The sequence below is a fragment of the Centroberyx gerrardi genome, chromosome 3 (genome assembly GCF_048128805.1).
Source record: "Centroberyx gerrardi isolate f3 chromosome 3, fCenGer3.hap1.cur.20231027, whole genome shotgun sequence".
Classification (NCBI taxonomy): Eukaryota; Metazoa; Chordata; class Actinopteri; order Beryciformes; family Berycidae; genus Centroberyx; species Centroberyx gerrardi.
Genome location: NC_135999.1, coordinates 5,090,758 through 5,114,932, shown reverse-complemented (window position 1 = coordinate 5,114,932; position 24,175 = coordinate 5,090,758). Strand labels below are relative to the sequence as shown.

Sequence of the window (24,175 nt, the reverse complement as noted above, 5' to 3'; positions counted from 1 at the left end):
TCTCTTCCGTGCTCCAACCTTCCATTTTTTTCACTCCATACCTCTTATCTCTCACTCTCCATCGCTCTTTTATTCTCTCTTTTTCTCTCTCCGTCTTCCTGATTTATCATGGATTCTATGATGATGATGACAGAGGTTGAAAAACTGGCATCATTGGACACACACACACACACACAAAGCACTTGGGTCCCATTAAAGCTAGAGGCGGACAGATAAAAAACAATATTTGAATAGAAACCAAATTGCATACACATATGCAGCATGAAAGGCTAATGTGTTGACAAGCGCTGTGTGTGCGTGTGTGTGTGGGTGCGTGCGTGTGTGTGTGGGTGTGTTTGTTTCTTGATGAAATGGTGATGAAATGGGGCGATAGCGATTGCCGTTTCAGCCACAATTTCAAATAGAATATAGAACAGTGGGATTTCTGCATCAGATAGCATTTCTCTTCTCGGGAACTACGTATAAACAATGCAGTGTTTATCTATTAAGTTGAATCATGAAGTTCAAGAGTGATGACCTTCCCCTTCTGGCCGCAGACAACCACACACACACACACACTGTATATGAGAACATGCAAACACGTGCATGCTCAGAACCCATCCGTACAACAAGGGAGATGCTCTGCAGCCTTCATTACCATTTCCACCGCTTCCCGGAGTTGATGTCATGGCGGTCTCTCAGGCGACGTTATTTTAGCTGACTTTCATTAGCTCGCAGCAGAGAGACACACACAGCCGCAGGGGCTCCTTCCACCGCAACCCACGTCAGTGTATGTTAGTGTGACAGAGTGCTGCGCTGCACTTGGAGAGTGGCAGAGATGGAGAGGTGGAGTTTAATGTCGGACTGTGTTGTGTGTGTGTGTGTGCGTGGAGGGGAGCGGGGGGGAGGGGGGGGGCTACAGGGAGCTGGATGAGAAGTAGGTGTGACATGACTTTTTCTTTGTTCTCTGCATGTGAGTGTGTGTTTGTATACTGTATGTTTTCAAGGTGTGTGTGTGTGTGTGTGTGAGTGAGTAGGCCGTATATGATCTGTAGCCTCGCAGAGGAATTTCCTGGAAAGGCGAGGGTGCAGAAAGAGCAGAAGAGGAAAGACAGAGACAAACTTTTCCACCCACAGTGTTGTGAGCAATGAGAGGCAAATTCAGTCTTTCATTCACATTTTACAGCACTCGAGAAAATCGAGTCTACAAAACGTGTCTGTTGTTTAGTGAGCAGTTATCTAAGAAGCAAAAGGGGGTAACAGATGTATCATTTGGAAAAAAAATGTCACTTTAATTATGAATCTTCACAGCTTAGATGGTAGTTTTTTACCTCTCACCATCCTCTATGTAACAATCAGGCAAGAAAAATCAGATCTGAAAATGATAGTTTGATAAAGTATACTATTTCCAACTACTAGCCACTAACCCTAGCTTCTACTAGATATGTTCGCTAGTGTGCTCATCAGATGAGTAAACAACAAGACAGCGATGGTTATCTGATCAGATACTATGGTTAGCTATCCAACAAGCAGACATTATCTTAACACAAAAACGATCCAATAAAGTAATCAGTTCCCAGTCAAAAACTAACCATGTCTATTCAATTCTGTTGAGACAGCTGCATTGTAGGCTACATTCAGACATACAAACAGCTGTTTACAACCACTGTTGCCCAAGAGTTATTTATTGTCGGCATACATTTATTTGACAGTTATTTATTGTCGGCATATATTAAAAGCTACGACAGCTTCAGACAGAAATAGACAGTAACCGTGAATTTTTACATTGGCATTAAAGGTCCCATATTCTCCACTTTGCAGTGTTTTATTTTCTGTCTTGAGGTCCATTCAAAGTTGTGTGTGTGGTGTCATGTACCAAAAACACTCTCAATCCATTTCTCCACGTTCATTTTCCAGCATCTCTCTGAGCCTTACCAAGAACAGGCTGTTTCTGTCGCTGTGTCTTTAAGACTCATTAATATTAACGACCCCTCTGTTCTGATTGGCTGACCGTTTCAAGAGTGAAACGTGAGACACCGCAGCGCCGGCAGAACAGGCAGCTACAGGTAGGGAAAACTCTCCGGTAATAACCAATGACAACCGCTCAACCACTTTGAAAAAAACACTTTGTTAGTCTATTATTTCTTACAGAAATGATAATGAGCGAACCTTTGTGACGCCACAAAGTTACGGAAGTCCAAACGGCTCGTTTAGAGGCTCGCTTTTCTAATATGGATTGTGTGGATTTAGTTGGCGACCGTGCGTTTTGATACTTTCACCATGTTTAGATAGACCATCCAACTCCTTTATCATCACAGAGGCAAGGGGAATCCTGTTTTACACCATATGGGACCTTTAATTGGGAGTCTCCTTACATAGTGTGTGCCTTTCCCTTGTTCTCTTCCCTTCCCTTTGTAGCACGTATTGTGGGACATACAGTATGTACTTGTTTTCCTTTGTGCTTGTTCATACTATGTTGAGCTTTACACTGTGGGTAGTTTCAGCTGCCGAGCAATGTGGCGACTAAGGAGATAGTGATCGTTCTCAATTTCTCTCGCTTTTTATTTATGCACTACTTTGGACAGAACTTTTCAGACAGTACACGTGTCGGTAATTGTTGTATAAAAGCCATAAAAAGCTAGAGGGCAGTTTCTACAGTAATTATGGGTAACGCGGAACAAAAATGGATCTTCTTATCATTCTTTACCTCTCCTTCAACTCTTTCACTGCGCTGTCTGTATTTTTCCTCATTACCTCCCTGTACACTAGAGAATAGATACTCAAACAGCTATCTGGCCTTTCAATGTGCTCTCTCTCCTCAAATCAATCTGTTCCCTGGCCTCTCAATAATCTCTCTGTTCCTGGTCCTAACTCTTTCTCTCTCTCTCTCCTCACTTTGTTGTCCTCACATATTTCTCCCTTTTCCAACCTCTCAATGCTTCCCCTCCTGGCTTTGCTCGCTCCCCCTTCCCCTTAAATCTTATCTAATAGTCTCTCCCTCTTTCTCTCACTGGACCTATGAGTGTTTGTCTCTATAATTCAGCCCTCAGCAGATAAATTAGCATCTGTCAAGCCGTTGCTCCGCGCTGAAAGCTTTGGCAGAAGCCGCCGCATTTTGCTCGATGGCACACTTCAGCGCCCTGGCACCTTCACTCATCCCGTTATTTACTCTGACTCACAGGTAATGAAGCAAAGGATTGGTGAAACCGTGTGTGAGAGGGGGAAGACATACCGCTCGTGGAGCAAAAACGGACATCTGGCCTCGTGAAACTGGGAGGACGCTCCCAAACTGGGGATATACAAATGTTTACAGTGAAAATGAACAGCTGGGCTGGGGGCAGTTCAGGTGTACAGTGCAAAAGGGGGTTATCTGAAGGCTTTTAGCCAATGGCAACAACTGTGCTGTGTACAACACAGAGCCAAAATGGAAAATATCATGAAACAGAGGCGCAGTTGTTGACTCTAAAGCAATACCCAGGTCAAGTGTACATATTTCATTGCTTCAGCTGTTCATATCAAGTTAAATTTATTCAGACTGGGGAAATAAGATTTCACTACAAGCCAACAAATGTTTTGAGGCTAGCATACATCTTATTAGTGCTAGCAGCTTCCATGCAGCGTACAGTGGAAAGCTAAAGCAGAGATAAACAACAGCTTTTCGCCAGTGCAGCCATCAACAGTTTTTTGCCGATGCAAACTCCCCAACTTCCAGTCGCTGATGGAATTTTAAACAGAGCAACTGTTGATTTTCAAGATGGGCACGTCAGGAAACAGAGGGCATGTTTAAAATTTCAGGAAACACAGCTAGCAGCAGCTAGCTATTTCCATAGCTGAACTAAATAATGAAATGCTTTGATTATGATTTGCTGTATCCTTGACAACGCTAACCTCTGTATATTTTCCAGCACAGACACATCTACACATCCAATCAAAGCTTTAAACTTTGGTGGCTAAAGTGCTGTTGGATAAAGCATCATCATAGCAAAAATAACATTATGTTTTTGCTTCTATCTGTGCTGAATTCAGAGCATTCAAATCAATTAGGTATGGTATGAGCACTTGCAATACCTTAGCTTAAATGAGTCCAATGTGATCTTGTGGCTTTTAGCGTAATAATGGAGAGCAAAGATCAAGAAAAAAATGCCAGAAATCCATTTGGAAGCCATTTATAAAAACAAATTCACATCAGAGGAGTATTAAAGACCTCTAAGCTGATGCTGATGCTCCCTCTAAGCTGATAGTTTGGTGGCCTATGACTAATAATTTATCACACTGACCAAATGATAATATCTTCTCAGTCACTGTTTCATTTAGTGGATATATGTGGCTTTTGAAGTTTTGGCAGCAAATGATATTACATATTGGGAGTTTGCCATACTTGTCAGTCTACTGTAAATCTGAGCCAAGCAAAATTAATTTTGAGAGCAATTAAAAAAGTAGTGGATTTGATTTTAAATCTGCAGCTGAGGGGAAAAACAAAACAAAAACAAAGAAGAGGAGCAGCCAATGGCAAACAGAGGCAAAGCGACAGAGGGAAAACATGCAGCAAAAACTAGGCCAAATGACAGAGGCCCTAATAGGTGTGTGTTCAACTGGACTAAGACAAGGGTGACCTCTGTCCCCAATTGACACCCTGTTGTGTAATCTGCACCAGGCTGCCGTGTCGGCCTGCTCTGCCCCGCTCTCTCTCTCTCTCTCACACACACATATACACACACACACACTAAAGCTCAGGACTCTGATCTGTCTCCCTCCCAGCTTAATCTGACAGCCATGTCAGCTCCAATAAGCCTCTGTTCGCAGCTGAGGCGCTGCAGTCTCTGCCTAATTGCATTATCTTTCAGCTACCTGAGACGCTGCTGAGTGATGATGTGTTTTATCCTGCTGATGATGCAGAGACAAGTTGTTAGTTAATGTAGAAGGAGTTTCAGAGGAGATGTGCGCGCCCTGTTGGCGGCTTCGCTGGCAATTTAAAAGGTGAGAGTGTTGTGTGATGATCATGGTGGGCCCAGCAGAGACGCATGCATACACAGGCACAACTGACAACAAATGTTCACACCATCATACCCACATAACACCTGCACACGTGCACACACTGAAGGACACATTTACTAAATCCCACAGGATGGCAAATCAATTATTCATTAATCATCCCCCCCAATCCCCCCCCCTCCCCGCTGAGACTTTTGAAATATTGATAACAGTGACTAGACAGTGTGTGTTTGCGTTTGTGTGTGTGTTTCTATGTGTGTGCATATAAGTGAAGGCCGATGATTATATAAAGCTATTAGTAGCTCCCGGTTCTTTGTGTCTGAGCGGTGTAGTGCCGGCATATTTACTAAGAATGTGTGTACTCCATTTCCATGTTCCCTGCTGTTTCTCTTTTTACAGCTGATGATTTTCTCTCTAAAAAACGGAGAAAAATGCTTCATTATCCCATTCATGCTCATTCATTTTTGATATCTTTAATTTCAACGGTGTGGCTTGGTTGTGAAACAATTTCTACATACTGTATGCGAGTTGAGGAACTGGAGATTAGAGTCTTTGCAGGTCACTTATAATAAAGGAATAAAAGCACAGCGTTGAGTACAGAGGCAACTTTTTTAATGCTAGATCCAGCATTAACACTGTGCACAGAAGACATGCCAATAGCTTAGACAAACACAAAGAGTCACTGAACAACCGTGATCGTGACCCCTTACAGTCGATATATTGGCTTGGAAGGCGGGCTACCTGCTCATTCCCCCCACAGCCCACCCATAAATTATTTTGCTCTACACTACAAATGATGATACTTGCTCATTCAGCCACACACATCTTCACCCTCAACAGTCTCGATGTGGTCGTTGACAGCAATGACACTGATCGGTCTGGCAATGATGGTGCGGTATTGATCCGTTCATCTGCCGACAGCAGGCATGGTTTAAGAGGGGGAGGGGGCGGTTCACTGTCCTCCGGCATTTCTTTTTTCCATCACGGAGACAGAAGGAAGAAGAGCAAGGGACACACATGAGACAAGGCTGCGGTCATCCCGGGACAGTAGAGGAAGACGTGGGTCTTGACCACTCCATGACAACTGGGCACTGCAGATGGTGTTTTACAAACTGTGTTGAGACCCGGCGGCAACCAAAACTGCCTCGCTCTGTTTCTACAAGACTGAAAAAAACAAACATGCCAACACCGGCAGACGGAGACAGAAACGCATGTATATTTATAATGTAAAAAAAGCACTTGGTACGTGGAGAAGGCAATGAGAGAGAAGAAGAAGAGAAAGAGGGAGGCTTGCATGCTTCTAGTCACAAAATGATGAAAACCAAGGAAGGGTGTGTGTTAATGACATATGCTTTAAGATAGGGGGCGTACTATATGTAAACAGATGCATAATTCATATGGGCAGAACAAACCCAGGGGATCACAGGATAAGATATACTAAGTGCTCTACAGCAGGGTGCATTTTAATGTAGATGTAAAATACATTTAATTGCTGTGAACATTTTTTTTTTTTTTTTTCCAGTTCGGATTGCAGCATGGATTTTATTTGCACAAAGGCGTGCTGAGGGGCTTCAGGCAATTTTCCGCATCGGTTTGCTAAACTGTCTGGGCTCAGCTGCTTCGTGTGGGTATAGTTGGCTGCGTATATGTGTGTGTGTGTGTGTGCGGGTGTTGCTGCATGTGTGCCCGTTTCCATGTGTATGTATGCATAAACTTGTATAATGTCCCTTTGTGCCCATGTAGGCATGAGATGAGACCGTGGTTTGTATGTGTAAATAATCTACAGTAAGTAACGCATGGCTCGGCTTACATGTTTGCATGTATTCCCAGATTCCCAAGCCGCAAGACGTTTCATTCTTCACAGATTCTGGCCTGCCGGGAGCCGCAGAGACTGACGCCGCCTTGAGCGAGTCCATTAAGGAAATGAGAGTGATCAATCAAGTAGCGGATTGAATCAGACTTCATCTCCCAAAAGCAGATCAAGAAGTTTAAGTATACGCCAACACAAGCGTGCACGCAGGCACAGAAACAACATGTTGGCATGCATGCCCACACACGCACATTTAGACACACATACACAAACACACAGCCAGATTAAGTGATTTTGAGGCTGCTAATACTAAGCCAAAGGCTATCATTAGTAAATGTATAACGTATTAAGTGTGTTATGCCATGCCCCCCCTCCCCCGACTGTGACTGCAACTGCACTTGCACTGTCAGTCGAATTAAACTCACACCGTCACTTGTAAATCACAGGAAGCGCAATACACTCCATCAAATCGATTGTAAGGTGACTGTTTCTGACAAGGAGGAATGGCTGTGTTTGTTGAAGCCGCTCCCATTCAAACCTAATACATTTCTCAGCAGAGACATTTACTGAATGTTACATGACAGAGACTAAGAGTGAGAGATTTGGGAAAAGCCGTTTAGAAATTGCTTTTTTCGGTTATGCTTCGGCACATGTATTTTATTTACTGAGAAACGGATGGGCCCGTGCATGCGAGTTGGCAAGTAATGCTAGTTAAACTTTCCCAGAGAGAGGCAGAGCCCACGGCTTGCTGGGTACAGCAAACACATGTCTCCAGATCAGCTCCGTAAGCTGCTAAACAGATGCTGGGATGGAGGAAAAAGCCTTCCAACATCAGCAGCGTGTATGACTGGCTAATGCATTGAAGGTATGTGGCCATGACCTAGTATAAGGTGTTGTGTGTGTGTATGTGTGTGTGTGTAAGAGAGGCTTAGAGAGACTGTACCCATACTATATAGACAGTCTATGAATCCAAGCATCCATTACTGTTTCGCAATCAACAGCGCCAGCGCCTTATCATCGGTAACAAAGTAGTGTGCAGCAATAAAACTGGATTTCGGAGGCTGATCGTGCTGCTGGCATACATAAAAACACTGCACATAAAAAATTCAATAAGTGGAAAACTGTTTTCTTACCATGCCCCACATCACTAGAAAAACACCCCCCACGAAGCATATCTACTCAGATACACTCAAATATTTAGGGCAAGCTAGCCAGCGGTTAGAGAGGGGGAAATTTAAGTTGATTCCTATCTTTGAAATATAAAGTTTCAATGGGATATTGATTACAGAGTTTAACACCTTGCAATAGAAAGAGAAGAATTTAAATGCAATATGTGTTTTAGACTTCTTCTCTCCTTTCTTCACTTTGCCCATTAATCAGGCTACTCATAAAACACTGTCCAAATAAATGATTACAAAAGTAAAAAAAGAAATGGGTTATTGGAGACTGGTGCTGATACGGTAAACATTAGGGAGAGTTATTGTATGTGTGTGTGTGTGTGTGTGTGTGTGTGTGTGTGTGTGTGTGTGTGTGTGTGTGTGTGTGCCTGTGACAGCCCAGCGACCAGTCACTGTAAACAATGGACTGCTGAACATGATGGCTGATATCAATGCTGCCGTCATGATGAGCAAGCTGCTGGTGTGATTATTGCTGCTACATGATTATTGGTAGCAGAGGAAGACTTTACATATGTGTGTGTGTGTGTGTGTGTGTGGGCGAGTGGTGTGATAGCGAGAGAGTGAGTGAGTGAGACAAGCGAGGGGGAGGGAGGAGAGAGGCAGAGAGGTTGACCGTAATTCCATCTGACTGTGTGACAAGTGCGAGAAAGGCAGTGTTTAGGCAGTTGTGTTTACAGCACACATGCATCACCATTTAGCTGCGCGCCCATCTGTATTCCCCCGCTTTATAATGAAAACATCCAAACCAGCCTCTCTCCTCCTCCTCCTCCTCGTCTTCCTCTCCTAAAACTCCCGCCGATCATTCTCTTTCTACCTCTGAGCAACTCTTTACAGCCCTCGTGACAGTTTATCTCCCTGGGTGCTGCAAGTAGGGCCTTCAAACACACACACACACACACACACAGACAAGGTTAAGTCGACCTGTCTCACTAGACCTCCTTTTCATCTCTCTCTTTCAGGTCGTTTTCTCATCTCTTTCTCTGCCATTACCTGTCAGGAGGAGCTGTTTTCTATGTTCATTCTGCGATAAAAGACTCAAGAAACAACCTTTGTGTATGAGTGAGAATAGGTGAGAGAGACAGACAGAGACAGAAGAGAGAGAGAGGGTGTATGCATCCATGGATCCATTACTGTCTTGCAATCAAGATGTCACTGCTGTGTGTGTATGAGAGAGAGAGAGAGAGAGAGAGAGAGAGAGAGAGAGAGAGAGAGAGAGAGAGAGAGAGAGAGAGAGAGAGAGAGAGAGAGAGAGAGAGAGAGAGAGAGAGAGAGAGAGAGAGAGAGAGAGAGAGAGAGAGAGAGAGAGAGAGAGAGAGAGAGGTGGGGGGGGTGAGTCATCATGAACAGTATTGGCCTATTGCTCAGAGGCATCACCCCCTCCTGTTCTGTCCCTTTTTTCATTCGAGTGACTTGTGAACACAGAGGTTTGGTCACTGACCTGGCTATAAAAGTGTTTACCACAATAACATAACTGACTCGGGGTGAGAAGGGGCGGAAGAGAGACATTGAAAGAGAGAGGGAGAGAGACAAAAAAAAGACAAGAGGGAAAGAAAGAAAGAGAGAGAGAGAGAGAGCTGCAGTGTCAGTGCAGCGCTTTAAAATCAAAGATGAGCATTTTGAAACAAACACAGGGGGAGCGGAGTTAACTCTCAGTACAGCAATGTCTCTCTCTCTCTGTCTGGAGTCTCCCATCCTTTGTTTTCCCCTCATCCCTCTCTCTCTCTCTCTCTCTCTATAGATACAACATCTCTCTGCCCCCCTAAGAGATGTGTCACTTGCTCCTCACAGCGTTTCCTGAAATAGCGCCAATGCCCTCGTGAGCATTGCACTGCTACATAAGCGCCGTATCCAACAAAGCACTTTGGATACAGTAGAGCATATATGGCATGCGCTGCGCCACTATCTAGAATCAGTGTTGGTAACATATTTTATTTATGGCGGCTTATTCATGCAGTTCTCACGTCAGCTTAGTACTGCTTGCCACCCATTTCTACCAGGGGCCATTTCGTTTTTGCTGTGCATTACAATTACAGTGTGGTAAGTCGTACCAACTTTATAGCAGCCACTAATCTTCTTTAGCAGTGTTTCTTAAACTAGGACAAGGCATGTTTCTTGTGTGTCCCCTTGTGACGAGAGCACTTGTAAGTTTTGAGTGTCCATGGGTCCACTCAGCGTGCTCAATTTGAGTTTAAAGATGCTACATGTATCATTTTTAAACATCAATATATCATTGTCAAATTACTTGTAACAAATGAGACCATGGTTGAGTGGTATTCTTAGTATTTCTCAAAATTAAGACCACATTTCCCATAAACCCACTGCTTCCTGTCACAAAGAGGGCATTCGCTGCTTGCTCCCTGGCATCGCTCTGCATGCGTTTGTTTTTTCGCTCGCTTTACGGAAAAGGATAAACACGTTGGAAGGGATTCTTCCCCGTCGGCCTTTCACTCGTTGCACCATCTGCCAGAAACTCTGAAAGCCTTAGGTCCATCTGCACCCTCTTCCCTTTGTGCCATAAAGCAATACAGCAGATTAACCAACACACAATGTACAATATACTGGCACATACTATACTGCCACATACTGTAAAATGCAGTGTAGAGCCTGGCTGCCAATGTTCTCGGTGATGGTTTTGTTTGTTTACGATAATTACACTAATGTCAAAAAATGAATGTGGTAATAATTTATTGATCTTAAAATGCTGCATGTAGTACCTTTAATATCCCCTGCTCTGTAACAAGTGGCACTCACAAAGCGGTCATTTTCTCACACCAACAGTTACCTCTATTTGTACCAGGAGTTATTGGCATGATCATGTCGACACATCAACATTAGCATCTTATCCGTCATTTCTAGGTATCCTTCTGCTCATACAGCCATCTTTCCATCCATCCCAAGGGCTATCAGACATTTTTTAATTGGCAGCTAGACAACACAGGAGGCAGGTACTACTGCAGGGAAGGCTAATGAAAGGGCTGGGTCTCTGATAGCGTCTCAACCTGAAGGGTGCCTGCTAACCGCCTGAAACTGAGCCTCACTGTTCAGAGCCAAATCTCTGTCGCTTAAAAGATAGTGGAACTCTAACAACCTTTATTTTTTTTTTGCCTTTTCATTGCTCCTCTACTTTACACTTTGTGTCAAATAAATGAATTCCCCTGCCTCGTGGCGATCATTACTGTCACTTTCCAGACAAAGGCAGAAGCGTCTTCTTGCTGCGGAGGGCCTATCGGTGACTGCAGTCAACACAGGCACGCAGGGGAGAGCGGGGGGAAAAAAAGAGCGGGGCAGGGGAAACGGGGCAGAAGTGAACTGAAGAAAAACAGACAAAAAAATAAAACCCAGCTACCCCGCAATTATTCAGTCTCACATCAGGCACTTAATATATTCATCTCCGAGGGAAAGAAAGCGAAAGAGGAAGGAGGAGGAGCGGGAGGAAAGAGGTGGAAGGGAGATGGCTCGAGGAGAGAAAAAATAATCTCAAGTTATGCTTGGTGTGCTTTTATAGCCTTATCAGCCCACACCAGTAAGGAAACCAGACAAACACAGCTGCCTTTTTTGTCAACACAGACATAATACAATCGGTAGTCTTCCCAAAACTGTCAGGCAACAGAGGCCACGGGTTCGTAAACACCATTAGTGTATATCTGCAGAAAGGAAGCATGAACACGCTTGAGTGTGACACTATCAGGACCCGGGAAAATAACCTGCTTATGGCGGAGGAAACGATGAGCTAGCGACCTGTGGACAAAGCTTGATGCAGGCAGGGTAATTGAGACAGCATATTGCCGCACAGTAACCTTCCCAGAGACATAACCACGGGATAATGTGCTGTGGAGAAATTTCTCATTTACGGCCGGCTAATAGCACTTATGTCAGAACAATGGCCCTCTCTACTTGGAAATTGGATAGGCTTTCTCATTAATATGTATTGCTGGTAGGAATGGGCTGAGGATGGAATAACACAGAGAATGCGCTGGAGTTTGCATAGCAGGGAAATGGAAAGGTGGTGTGTAAAAAAAAAAGATGGTGTGTTGTGTTTTAAAATTCTCAAGCTGACCCCCTCAAGCTGTCAAATGTTCTCTTCCAATTCATACATATTCAATATTTCTAAACTGGATGCATGTTACACTTGAGTATGCAGCTCTATTATCCATCTCTGACCCTCTTTACACGTGGTTTTAACACCCAAGACATATGAATATCCAGTCATCCAAACCACACATGGGGGAAGTCAGAGTTGCATTTGGACACATTAAACAGCAAAGAGTGAATGCAGTGTATCTCCAATCCACATATAAGAGCTATGAAAATGGAAATAAACTTTTGTGCATGAATCCAACCAGTGATTGCATGGAAAACAAACAGGTGGCAGGCAGCTAGGAAAGTATCATACTTGTCAAATATGGATGGTCAGGATACTGGTGGATGGGGAACAAGCAAGATGAGGCAGTTCAACAAGGATTTTAATGTGCCTACTATATGCATTTTTATACCAGGTGTAACTATAATACAAAGGGGGCCTCTGTGTTAACGAGGCTTACTTTTCAAGACATTGTAAATCTCGCCCTTCATGCATCTATCCCGAATTAAAGCTGCGAGAGCCAATAAAATCTTTTCTTTTAAAATGAACATTTCATAACCGTGGCGTGCTGACGGAGCACCCTTGCCCCGTTTCAGCACTGCTCTACTTCACACTCGCACAGTTACACACATTCACACCTGGAAGCTGCTAAGTACAAAACACAGTCTTCTTTTGCTGCCCGCTGAGCAGCTCCATTAAAGCAGTTGGGGGTTAAGTGCCTTTCTCAAAGACATTTCAGCGCTCTTTTATGGGAGGGAGGGTGGTGGTGGTGGTGGTGGTGGTGGTGGTGGTGGTGGTGGTGGGGGGGGGGGGTAATATTAGTAACTGCCCAGTTTCCAATTTTCTGTCCATTTCAAACCTTGTTTATCAGTCAGGGTATTCGCTCCAGCGACTTTCTGGCCTCTCATCACTGACAATGTGGCCTATCAAGATTTAGCAACTCACAAACACACACACACACACACACACACACACACACTCCATTCAAACTCCCCAGGCTATGTGTGCACTGATAAAGTGTGTTCCCCTTGTGACTCCGCTATTGCACCTAGCGCCAGCGACATGCAGAAGATTGTCATGCCAGATTTGTTCGACAGAAAGTGACGGGAAGAAAAACATAACTGCGGGGAATTTGTGATAGAGATGAACATCCGCCGCGTGAAAAATACATGAAAGGGGACCACAGAGCGTGGGTGCGCAATGTACTCAACCGGTACCAGCTACTGCATACTGATACACTCAAATGCATACATGTGTGTTGAGTGATGCAATTCATATTAATCGAGGGAATGTTTACCCACATGGGCTGCAGTTCCTTCATCCTTATATAAGTGATGTTTTGCTCTAAATTATGAGGCTAGGCGTCAGAAACGGCTCGGGTCATCTTGGGACACAAGTAAAAACGTCTTTTGGGAACGCGGTGCAACGGCGCAACTCGTCTTCTGATTGATGCCACGGAAACTCGCCGAGGAACATCACAGGCCCGGGTTTAATGCGAGTCAAACAGCCATTCGTCTCGGCTCGGGCTTGGATCTAAGCGTGGCGGCGTTTCCAAACAGAATGTCCTCTTCTTGGTCTCCACCATTTTCTAAATTACACTCTTTGATTGACAGTGTTCTCAAGCTGTTACGGCTACAGACACCAGAGAACTGCAAAAGTCAAATTTGAGGGAGAAATATCAAATGATATCCTTTCTCCCATTAGGGAGGCAACTAGACAGTGAGAAAGCCCCGAGTCTCTTAACTAGAACAAACAGTGTGGTGAGTATCATGCTTGGGGTAAAGACACTGTCATAGGTCCTCGTTATCAGGATAAACTGCAGGGTACGAGCGAGCTCCATGGGGAGCGCCTTTGATCAAGCTAACATCTCTCTTGTGCCTGATGCATCTTAATCTAGAGAACATTCTAGTTAGCTACCTTTTCATCCTTCTTTTTCATCTGTCATTCTTTGTCAGCACTATAACCCCTAGAAATCTCATTCTCTTGCTCCATCTCAAATACACACACAAGCATGCTATTATAATTCCACCTTCTCCCCCCCACCCCCACCCTCCCTCCCATTTCTCATTTTCACTATTGAGCCTCTACCTCTCCATCTCTGGCTCACAGCTCTTGATGAGTTGGTGAGTCACTGAGGAGAGAGGGGGATTTTGAGCAAAAGCGCAGCTCTCCGAAACCTCCAGTGGAAGCCGCTAATCCACGCGGGCGAGAGGTGACGGCGACAGCGTGCAGGAGAAAGGGGAATTCAGCTAATACCCAAACAATTGCTATCAGTGCAGCTCCCGCTAAGGTGACAAAGCTCTAGGCAAATTCGACTGTCGTTGCGCGCAAGCTGCATGCAAATACCGGTGTAAAAAAATGACTATTGTCCTAATACGGGATGGAATCCTGCCTAGTTTCCTTTTTTGCATTAAAGCTTCTTGTCTACTTGTACAGTGTTCCTGTCAGCCTTGTTGTCAACACATCATGTATGGTGATTAGTCTTAACTGATAGCTGCTGAATCAGACAGCCTCAACTCTGTAACAAAGAAGGCAGTGGTATAGAGCGGTCATGTAAACACAGCGATAGGATGGGAAATTTTGAGACAACATAAAAGGCCAATAATGGATAGAGGATAGGTCATAACGTTTGGTTAAGATCATCCATCTAATTCCATCATCCATCGACTCAGAATGTCAGCTGTGTATCGAAGCCTTAAAAGCCTCAAATCCAACAATCATCAGTACGGCAAACATTAACCTCGCAATTTCGCACATGCATCCTGTCCCATAATTGTAATGAAGCATTTCCATTTAGAGGTCATGTGTAAAAGAGAGTCGAAGGTGAAAGGTGAATTGCTTCTGCCGGTTTGCTGTGTCAAGACTCTGAAGTAGCCTCTCTGTAAAAAGCTTTTGTTTTAACCTGAGAACAAAGCCATTACATTAGAGGAACAAGCACACGCAACATAATGAGTGGCATGAGTTGGCAAAAACTGCCTTTAAGATTGGACCAGTGCCAAAATAACACAAGTTCCTCACCATGCAGCTATCAGATATTTGCTGGCAGCTGTCAGGGCCGGTTAAAGACGTGGGTACGACAAAATAACTAGCCTGCTTAGGATGTGGGCGAAAAAATAGGAATATATATATATATATATATATATATATATATACATATAATTAGCAAAGTGAAATGCCTTACTTTAGTGCAAATAAAAAAACATGACAACCATGATAAAAAAAAAAAAAAGCTTGACAAAAATTTAATAATGTGGCTCAGCTTTGCCAGCCTGTATAAACAGACCAGAACCTGAATCTTTGCAAGAAAATTACATTTGGCAATGCAACATGTTCTGCCAATAATTACATGTACTTCATGAGAGGGGGAGTGTGTGTGTGTGTGTGTGTGTGTGTGTGTGTGTGTGTGTGTGTGTGTGTATGCATATCATATGTGGATGTGCCATTAAATGCACGCGTGATTTGTGTGCAATGTGGTCAGTTGTGTGTGTGTACTCGTGCCATGTGTGGATGTGCTATGAGTGTCTATGTGGGTGTTGCGTCAGTGTGTGTGTGTGTGTGTGTGTGCTGCGGCTCTGCAGGTGGTGCATGGAGGCTTAATGAAAGGGCCAGTTGTTTCGCGGGGCTGATTTGTAGAGAGCAGATGGATCGGTCTCTCAGTCTCTCTGGTCTCAATCTTGTCCCACATTGCTGCTGTCGCCCCATTTAACAGCCAATTTCCTGCCAGCTCATCACAGACACACACAAACACACACACACACACACACACAAAGGGAGGAAGCAGCGTGAGGTGGTAGAACACACACACACACAAAAAGGGAGAAAGGAGGCTGAGACAGCAGGGCACACACACACACACACACACGCTGGACTCTACAGACAAAAGCATTACTGCATGTACATACAAGGATACACAGATCATTATGTAGAGGAGAGATACACACACACACACACACACACACGCTGGACTCTACAGACAAAAGCATTACTGCATGTACATACAAGGATACACAGATCATTATGTAGAGGAGAGATACACACACACACACACACACACACGCTGGACTCTACAGACAAAAGCATTACTGCATGTACATACAAGGATACACAGATCATTATGTAGAGGAGAGATACACACACACACACACACAAAGTACACTCCTACAGGGCAGCATGGTTGGACACTACAGTTTTTAATGAGCTTGCTCCAGATGTCTTCCCAGACTGCAGTGCATGAGTGGTTGATTAATCAAGCACATTTTACTAAGAAACACTAACACACACACTCCTAATTTATCACACAAACACAGTAATCTCAATTTATCACAAACGCAGTAATCCCAACCTGCCCCCTCTCTCTGTCTCTCTCTCTCTCTGTCCCGTTATCTCACAAACACACACACACACACACACACACACACACCACACCAACATTTAAAATGCTCAAACAAGCGTAGTGCCTCCACACATGACACATACACGCATACACCCACACACACACACACAGACGGACCCAGGGTTTCTTATTTTAACTCCGGCAGTGGTGGGAAGTGGTTGCCCTCCAGCGAACGACCCCAGACTTTCTCTCTTCACACCTTGTAGACGCCACGCTCTTTTTTTTTTCCCTTTCTGCCTCGCCATTGGGCGGTCGGCCTTCGCTCCGGGTCGTGTGACACCTCCGGCCGGCCAACGTGTTAATGACATTTCACCGGCGAGATATGGAGTGGCCGGCCGCAGGCTCCAGAGCCAATATGACACCGTTACAGCAACCGGTGGGCAGTGTGGAGTCTCTGCGAGGATCCTGAGAACTGAATTCATCTGCTTATTAAAAAAGGTGGTGTCCAACTAAAATCATCAAGGATAACCACAGAGTGACTTCTGCTGTCATTCTAACATAAAGTAGACTAATGCCGTTGATTGCAAATTCTTGTATTTTTTTGGCAGTACATTACAGTATCGTCATGTGAGCAAGCATATTCACATATAGATATTTTCAGATGTACATCTCCTAGATACACCCACAGCCTCCTACACACACTGTAGGTGTCAAAGAGAGTACAGGGCTGCTGGAGATCAAACCAGCGACCCTTCAGTGACTGGTCGGCCTCTCTACTTCAAGCCCAAACCAAAGTGTGAATCTTCTTTTACAAGCTTGTTGCTTTAGCTCCGGCCTTTGGAAAGACCCGCTTGACCCCAACTATGACAAAAAAAAAAACAGCTTTTCAAGTGAAGGTTAAATAAATCTGTTTTACAAATGCGCCAGTCGTACAGGTTCTGCTATGGCATTTGCATTAACTTTCTGATTTCTTTTTTGCCTTATCCTGATATTCCAAGCCATTTAATATAAGGTTTGCAGTGACAGGCAGTGCAGCTTTGACAAAGCAGTGCGCGGCGGTGAAGCGCCAGCGGGACCATGGTGAATTATAGCATAACGATATGCTGTGACATTACAGCATTTAAACTCAGCGAAGGAGCTGTTTACACACACACACACACACATACAAACAGTGCATAGCAGTACCTTCCGTGCGGATGGTGAAGGGGGAGTCCCCCAGTCTCTTGGCCGAGAACTGGCCCCCCAGAGAGGTCATTAGAAAACACAGGCTGAAGAAGCCTATCCCCACCACGAATATCCTGCAACACAGGGGGAGAAGGGAGGAAACAGAGGGAGCGGAGGAAGAAGGGGAGAGGAGACAGAGAGATGCGTTGAAGGGGAAGGACGGGGTGACGAGATATTTTGAATGAGTAGTGACAAAATATGGACAAAAGGAGAGGAAGAGGGGAGGGAGAGGAAGAGGGGAGGGAGGGGAAGGGCGAGACATTTGTCAGACGAGTGTGTGAAGGGTGAGAGGCGTGAAAAACAAAATGAAGAATGCGGAAAGACAGATAGGGTAAGACAGACGGCGTGGAAGACAGGATTGCGAGAGGAGAGGATGATTGAGAGAGCCAGGAAAGAAAGGGAGAGACGAAAAATGGCAGAGGAGGAGGCCAGACGACGAGGGGGGAAATGTGCAGGAGAGAAGAAGGGGAGGGGAGGAGAGAAACAAAGAGACAAGTCAAGAAACGGCAGCAGCAAACATCAGACAGGCAAGAGCATAAATAGAACACGGATCACACGTGGAAAAGCAGAAACGAGGAGCCAAAAGGGCGCCGGAGTTGGAGCGCTTTACTGCCTGCGATGCTGTCGCTTGGCACGCGTCCAGGACTTGTACCAAAATAAGGGGGTGAGCAGTTTGCCCCTGAGCACGGGCGAAGTGGACGTGATTATTTATGTAATGCGCTATCATAGGAGAGTGGAGGAGAGGAGAGGAGAAGAAGAGGAGGACAGAAGAGAGCAGAACGCATGAAAGAAAAGGGATTCAAGATAAGTAAGAGTACAGTGCAGAGATGGCGACATAGCCAGCTCGAGTCTCCGAAGCGCACGCTGGTCTCGTCTCGCCCCTCTGTCTGAACCACACAAAACTAGGTCAACAACAATAGGCGCTGCAATCCGGTCTTCACTCTGTACAGTCTTGACTAGACTGGTACTGTATCGCCCTGAGTCCTGAAACACATCTCGACTCAAAGGTCAGTTCTCTTATGAGCCAAAAGACAGACAGTAGGCTATATGATGGTTTGGGGGGGGAGGGAGAGTTAATCTGATCACAGGTCAGCAGTGCGGGTTTAAGATCAGTGGGCTCTGGTCTAAAGTAGTGCAGGTCTGGCTTTGTGGCACAGGCTCGGTGTTTAAAATGAGAATGCATGTGGGTTCTCCTTCGTTAGACAGCCATGAGAGAGTTGGATCTTTGACTCAGAGACTTGGAAAATCAGGTCTGTAAATCCAGCCCTATTTAAGCTGGTATCTTCAGTGTATATGGATCAAAGGTTATCTTATTATGCCAAGACGCTTTGGGGAACCGGAGAGGCAAAGCTGTCTGATTCTCATGCGCTGGACCAAATACCAGTCAGCCTCCATGACTAACAAGACAAGTCCCACTTTTTAAAATGCTCGCTGTGCTGCGGCTGTGCTGTTGCTCTTTCCCCCCCAAGAGGAGTTTCTTGGAAAATTGTGCAGTATAAAGATAGACTGATGGGACAACTAGAATGACTCCCACTCATCTATACTGCCTTAGCAACAGCAGCCTTGTGCTATGTATGGTATGTAGGGCTGCACGATTATGGCTAAAATGATAATCACGATTATTTTGCTCGATATTGTGATCACGATTATTTATCACGATTATTCATCCATTTTGTTTTATTTCACTTGAGCATTTTAAGTTAACCGAAATGCCTTCACATTCATAATGTATTTTATAAACCTATAAATAAAAAAACATTCAAATGTACAAATCTTTGAACCTGTGATTCCGGTGCACCGGGTCCGTTGTTTTTTTTTCCGGGATCATCACCTCTGTAGCCTTAGTTTTTGGGCATTTGTATTCTAAGACACTTATTTTGTAAGAAGTCTATTTGGGTGTTTGTGGGCTTTTATTTTGAAGTTTCCCATAAGGACTCGCAGGAGAATTAGTGTAAATAAGGAAGTAGTACATTTGCCTGTGTACTGCGTCTCTGGTTGGAGATTAAAAAAGAAATATTTTACCCCGTAACCCGTGCTTCATTGTATACTACACTTGGATCCAAGCTAACGGAAGAGTTTATACGCGCTTTGAAAGGTCAGCGGCAAATAAGTAATTTGAGTTTTGATTACGTTGACTAATCGTTGCAGCCCTACACCAGAGCAAGCTAAACCCAGCGTGAATAATCGCCCCCGGCCACAATCAATTAATTGTGGAAGCCAATATCGACATCGCGATTAATATACAATTAATTGTGCAGCCCTAATGGTATGGATTTTTTTTTTTTTTTCAATCATGTGAAATTGTGCATTCTGATTGTTGCAAAAAATATGGTTGCCATTACAAACAGCAGTCCCAGTGCTGTCCTTATCATTCACTTGGTCCAGTGTTTCCTAAGCTTCACTTGCTACCTTGGGTAACACAGAAATCATTTCCAGTAGACTGGTGAGCAATGCATCAATAGCAGTGGGAACGGGAAGTAATGAAACAATAAGAAAAAAAAGCAGCTCACAGCAGCTATAGAATGTATTGTCATGGTTATCACAATGAATTCACTTAACAAAATTTAGGGCAAGCCTTGCAGAGGTACTGTAACTTTTAAACTTTTGATTCAGTGCCAGAGGTTGGAAAGTAGAGGCGAAGCACAACAAATTAGTGAATTATTCATAACTATTGCTCTCTCTCTCTCTCTCTCTCTCTCTCCAAAGCCAGGCAAGAGTTGTTTGCTTGAACGCAGGGCCCAGTGTTAAACCTGACAGCACTACCTGGAATAGTAAACAACTGCAGTCACGCAAAGTTCTGAGCTAAGCTCCTTGATATTAATGAGGCCACAACAAATGGGCTCCTATCAGCAGCTAGGATGAATGGCCACTTAAAAGATCATCGTTGAACTGATCTGACTGACCGATAGGGATCAAGTTGATGTTGAATAATCCGTTAAGTGTGGAGCACGGCGGCTTGGCAGGCTTCCACGGAGACTTTATATTCTAAGACAGAGCCAATGTATCTTGTCTTGTTGGAGTCGTAATACACTACAGCGGCTTCAAGGACAAGGCTTCATTTGAGAGGAAAATTCTCACTCTAGCACACAATGAGAACATTTTATTGAAGTTAGGCTACATAATCATCATCATGAAGGTTGGCGAGTAATGGGTTGCATCTAACACGATTACAGTAATCTGATTACCCCAATAAAAGCAGTAAAGCAGCTGTAAGCCATTGTTAATTTATCTTCATGTTCTATAGACTTTGGAGGCAAAGTAATCCGATTACATTTCCGAGCTGGAGTTGGACATTACAGTAATTTGTGCATGAACACATTTTGAAATTAGCCTTGCCCCATCTCTGATTATCAACTTCATTTGCTGGTGGTGGAACAAATTATTAGGCAGCACTTGAGCGTGATGATCACTATGATCAGCAATCAGCAGGGTGGAATCAGAGAGGAGTGCTGGGGCAGGACAAGAGGCTCCAAAGCATCGAGCGGCATCCAGCACTTCTTCACTGATTTACACTGAACACATAATGAAGTTGAACATGAAAATAGTATTCACATCACAGCCCAAGCACCTAAGCGGCAGGCATGCTCTCACTCACTATGCCCCCCCTCCTCCCCTCTCCCCCCCTCTCAGGATACTGTAACATTATGAAATATTGAAATATCACCCCCCCATCTGTTCCAAGCATATTGCGGAATGAAGCGGAGTAACTTGATCACTGTCAGACGACCACAGGGCAGCGATACAGTAACCGATCTGAATCCAATCCAACGCAATGATATGATCAAGGGATTATCTGTCAAGGTTATGAACCCATGATCCAGAGATTAGGCCTATTCATGGAGAGTATGAACTTCTACCTGCATGGATTACGCACCTACTGTACGACCATCTGGTCACCAAGCCAAGGGACTGGAAGCTGGAAGTCATAACCACTGACCTGATTTAGGACATGCATTTATAAATTTTTCAACTGCTACATCATTTGTTCCTCAATCCAATCCTCTGTGCTCTGTGTCACCAGAGTGAAGGAAAACTGAAGAGAACCCAATGCCAAGTTTGAAGCGATAAAGGAGTTACACAGAGGACATGAAGCGGAATGGGCTGAACTTGCAGCGCTCCGACTAGTTCTCTAATCCAGTTTTATCCATACTTCTCTCTGTGATCTAGGGATTAATAATCCTCCGAGTGTGTATGTGTGAGAGCAACAGAGTGAATGATGGGGGGGAGAGAGAGAGGGAAACCAAAGAGCAAGAAGAAGAGAGAGAGAAATTTTCAGCCGATGCGGGCGCACAGAGGCTTGTCTGTTTTTTTTTGGGGGGGGGGGGTTTTGCGTGCCCCGGTCCCGTCCTGGGGGCGATCGTTTCCGCTCTTATCATTTAGCTGTTTTTCAAAGCGGCGTTAGGTGGGTGATACGGGAGGATTAAGGCCCCGGCCCTGCCTGACGAGTCTTTAATTAACAGGCTTAAAGTAAATGCTCTGCTCCCTATAATTGGATCAGAAGGAGAGATCTGCTATCAGCTAATTGGCTTGCTAGCACGTATGGACTTATCAGATTTCGCCCCTAGGTGGATGATTTTGAAGCGAAGAGGAGTCCTGCCAAGTGTGTGTGTGTGTGTGGGGGGGGGGGGGGGGGGGGGGGGGGGGGGGTGGAGTGGGGTGGGGAGGTGGTGGAGGTGTTAGCTGTGGTGTTTTCCAAGAAACTTTCCCTGGCGGCTTTTGAAAATGGAGAAACGCTTCAGGCTTCACGGCCGTGACACACAAACAGCATTCTGAGACTGCAGTTCTGCAAATTTGCCAACAACTATGACCGGCAGCAGTTTTTAGCTTATTTACACTTTTGTTCTTTAACCCTTTTGTGCTGTCAACATAAGATTTAACCAGATTTATCAGTCGATATTCCTGATGCGGGCATCCACTGCCTCAAAAAGCAGCCTAGTGTAACCCTTATGGTAAAACTAGGGAAAACACAGCTCCGGATTGTTGTTCTCTGTAGACATAATGGTCGAGTTTGAAGGTGATGCCCACACAAAACCTGCTCAGTGTGGTCACGGCTAGCAAAGCTTTGTCACAGTGCTGGTTACTCAGTGAATGTGTTTGAATAAATGCTTCATCTGCTGAATAAATAGTCGGTGTGCCAATTCAGCATGCAACCATCACTTCTGTCATGCCTGCTGCACTGCTGCTGCTCCACCCCGCAAGAGAAGCTGTTTTGGGAAACCCTGCCTGCTCCATCCAAGACATAATGACAGAAGAAAGGACTTAATTGAATGAATTAAAGCGTGCCGTTCCTTCTCTACCTGGCAGAAAACACTCCTTGCAGGCAAGATGGAGCAGGTTGGCACGGCGTGGCTCAATGGACTGTACCGTATCAACTCTTTAAGCAGTTAACATGTGTAAGAATCCCCCTCCAGTCCCCCTTTCTATCTGCTGTTTGGGGAACAAAGCCCAGCCACACAGCGATAATGGAGCTATCCAGGCGATAAGCAACTAACTCAGTTAGAGCTCGCCTGACTGATAAAGGGCTCATTTAGCGTCGGCCTTTCATGATTACTCACTGTGTGTAGGCCCTGCATCCATATGGATCTGCACCGCATCTAATTCATCTGTTGGAGGAGCAGCCGGGGCGTGTGTGTGTGTGTGTGTGCGTGTGTGTGTGTATCACCACTCACACACAGACCAGATTGAGTGGAGAGAGAGATTGAGTGGAGAGAGAGAGAGAGAGAGAGAGAAATGGGCACATATTGCGCACACACACACACAGATGACAGAGGGAGAGAGAGATGCACCTATAGTACACACACACATACACAGAGAGACCAGAGAGCAGGTGGGAGGAGAGGAGAGGAGAGAGAGAGATGCACACACACACACACACCTTGCCCCCACATAGTATATATAGTGTCATAGTCTGTAGTCAGGGTTTTCCAACTCAACGAAGCCCTTCCTTCCAGGGAAAACCCGTCTTTACATGTCTTTATCAGAGCATCTGCCTGCTAACGTTACAGTGCATGACAGACATGCAAGCTGTGAAAAACAACACAGCAACACATGCACAGTAAATGAAAACAGCCCACGTTAAGACACTAGAGGCAACCAACATGATTCAGGCTGAAGGCAAACTGGACACAGAAAGCCTTTGTCCCTTACCTGAACGGCTTGAACGTTAGTAGACATCTTCTGACCATTATTTTACCGTCGGTGCTGCCAGTAATCATTTCCCAAAACGAGCGACCCCTGACATCGTGCTTATCCTCCCAACCTGGAACTTGAGGTAGACAAACATTTCATCTGCGTCCCATCCAGCGGTCCGTGGCAGCCTGCTCGGTTCTTTTCAAATGAACACGGCACCCATGAGTTTGTTTTTTGACTACTCCGGGAGAAACGGCACAGAGTTTCATTCAGTCAGTGTCCTCCCCGCACATTGAAAAAATGTTAGAAAAGCGTTATTCCGTCGTCAGGCAAACACTGTAGTGAAGTCGCTGCAGGTTGTGTCGACCGTCGGAGTCATATCCGATATGAGTTCTTTACAAAAAAAAAAAAATGGCGTTGTCAAACATGTGGTCAAAATGTGTGTCGTC

General features: G+C 44.8%; 1 protein-coding gene across 1 annotated transcript in view; it reads right to left on the bottom strand.

Moving 5' to 3' along the window:
- The window catches only part of LOC139929594 (alpha-1,6-mannosylglycoprotein 6-beta-N-acetylglucosaminyltransferase B-like), a 113,645-nt gene extending 89,833 nt beyond the window's left edge, over positions 1 to 23,812 (bottom strand). Inside the window, exons 1-2 of the mRNA XM_078290728.1 lie at positions 23,745 to 23,812; positions 17,559 to 17,671 (exon numbers count right to left, since the gene is read on the bottom strand). Of these exons, the coding sequence (XP_078146854.1) occupies positions 17,559 to 17,671; positions 23,745 to 23,812 (181 nt within the window). The remainder of the gene's footprint in view (positions 1 to 17,558; positions 17,672 to 23,744) is intronic.
- Between the last annotated feature and the right edge of the window lie 363 nt (positions 23,813 to 24,175).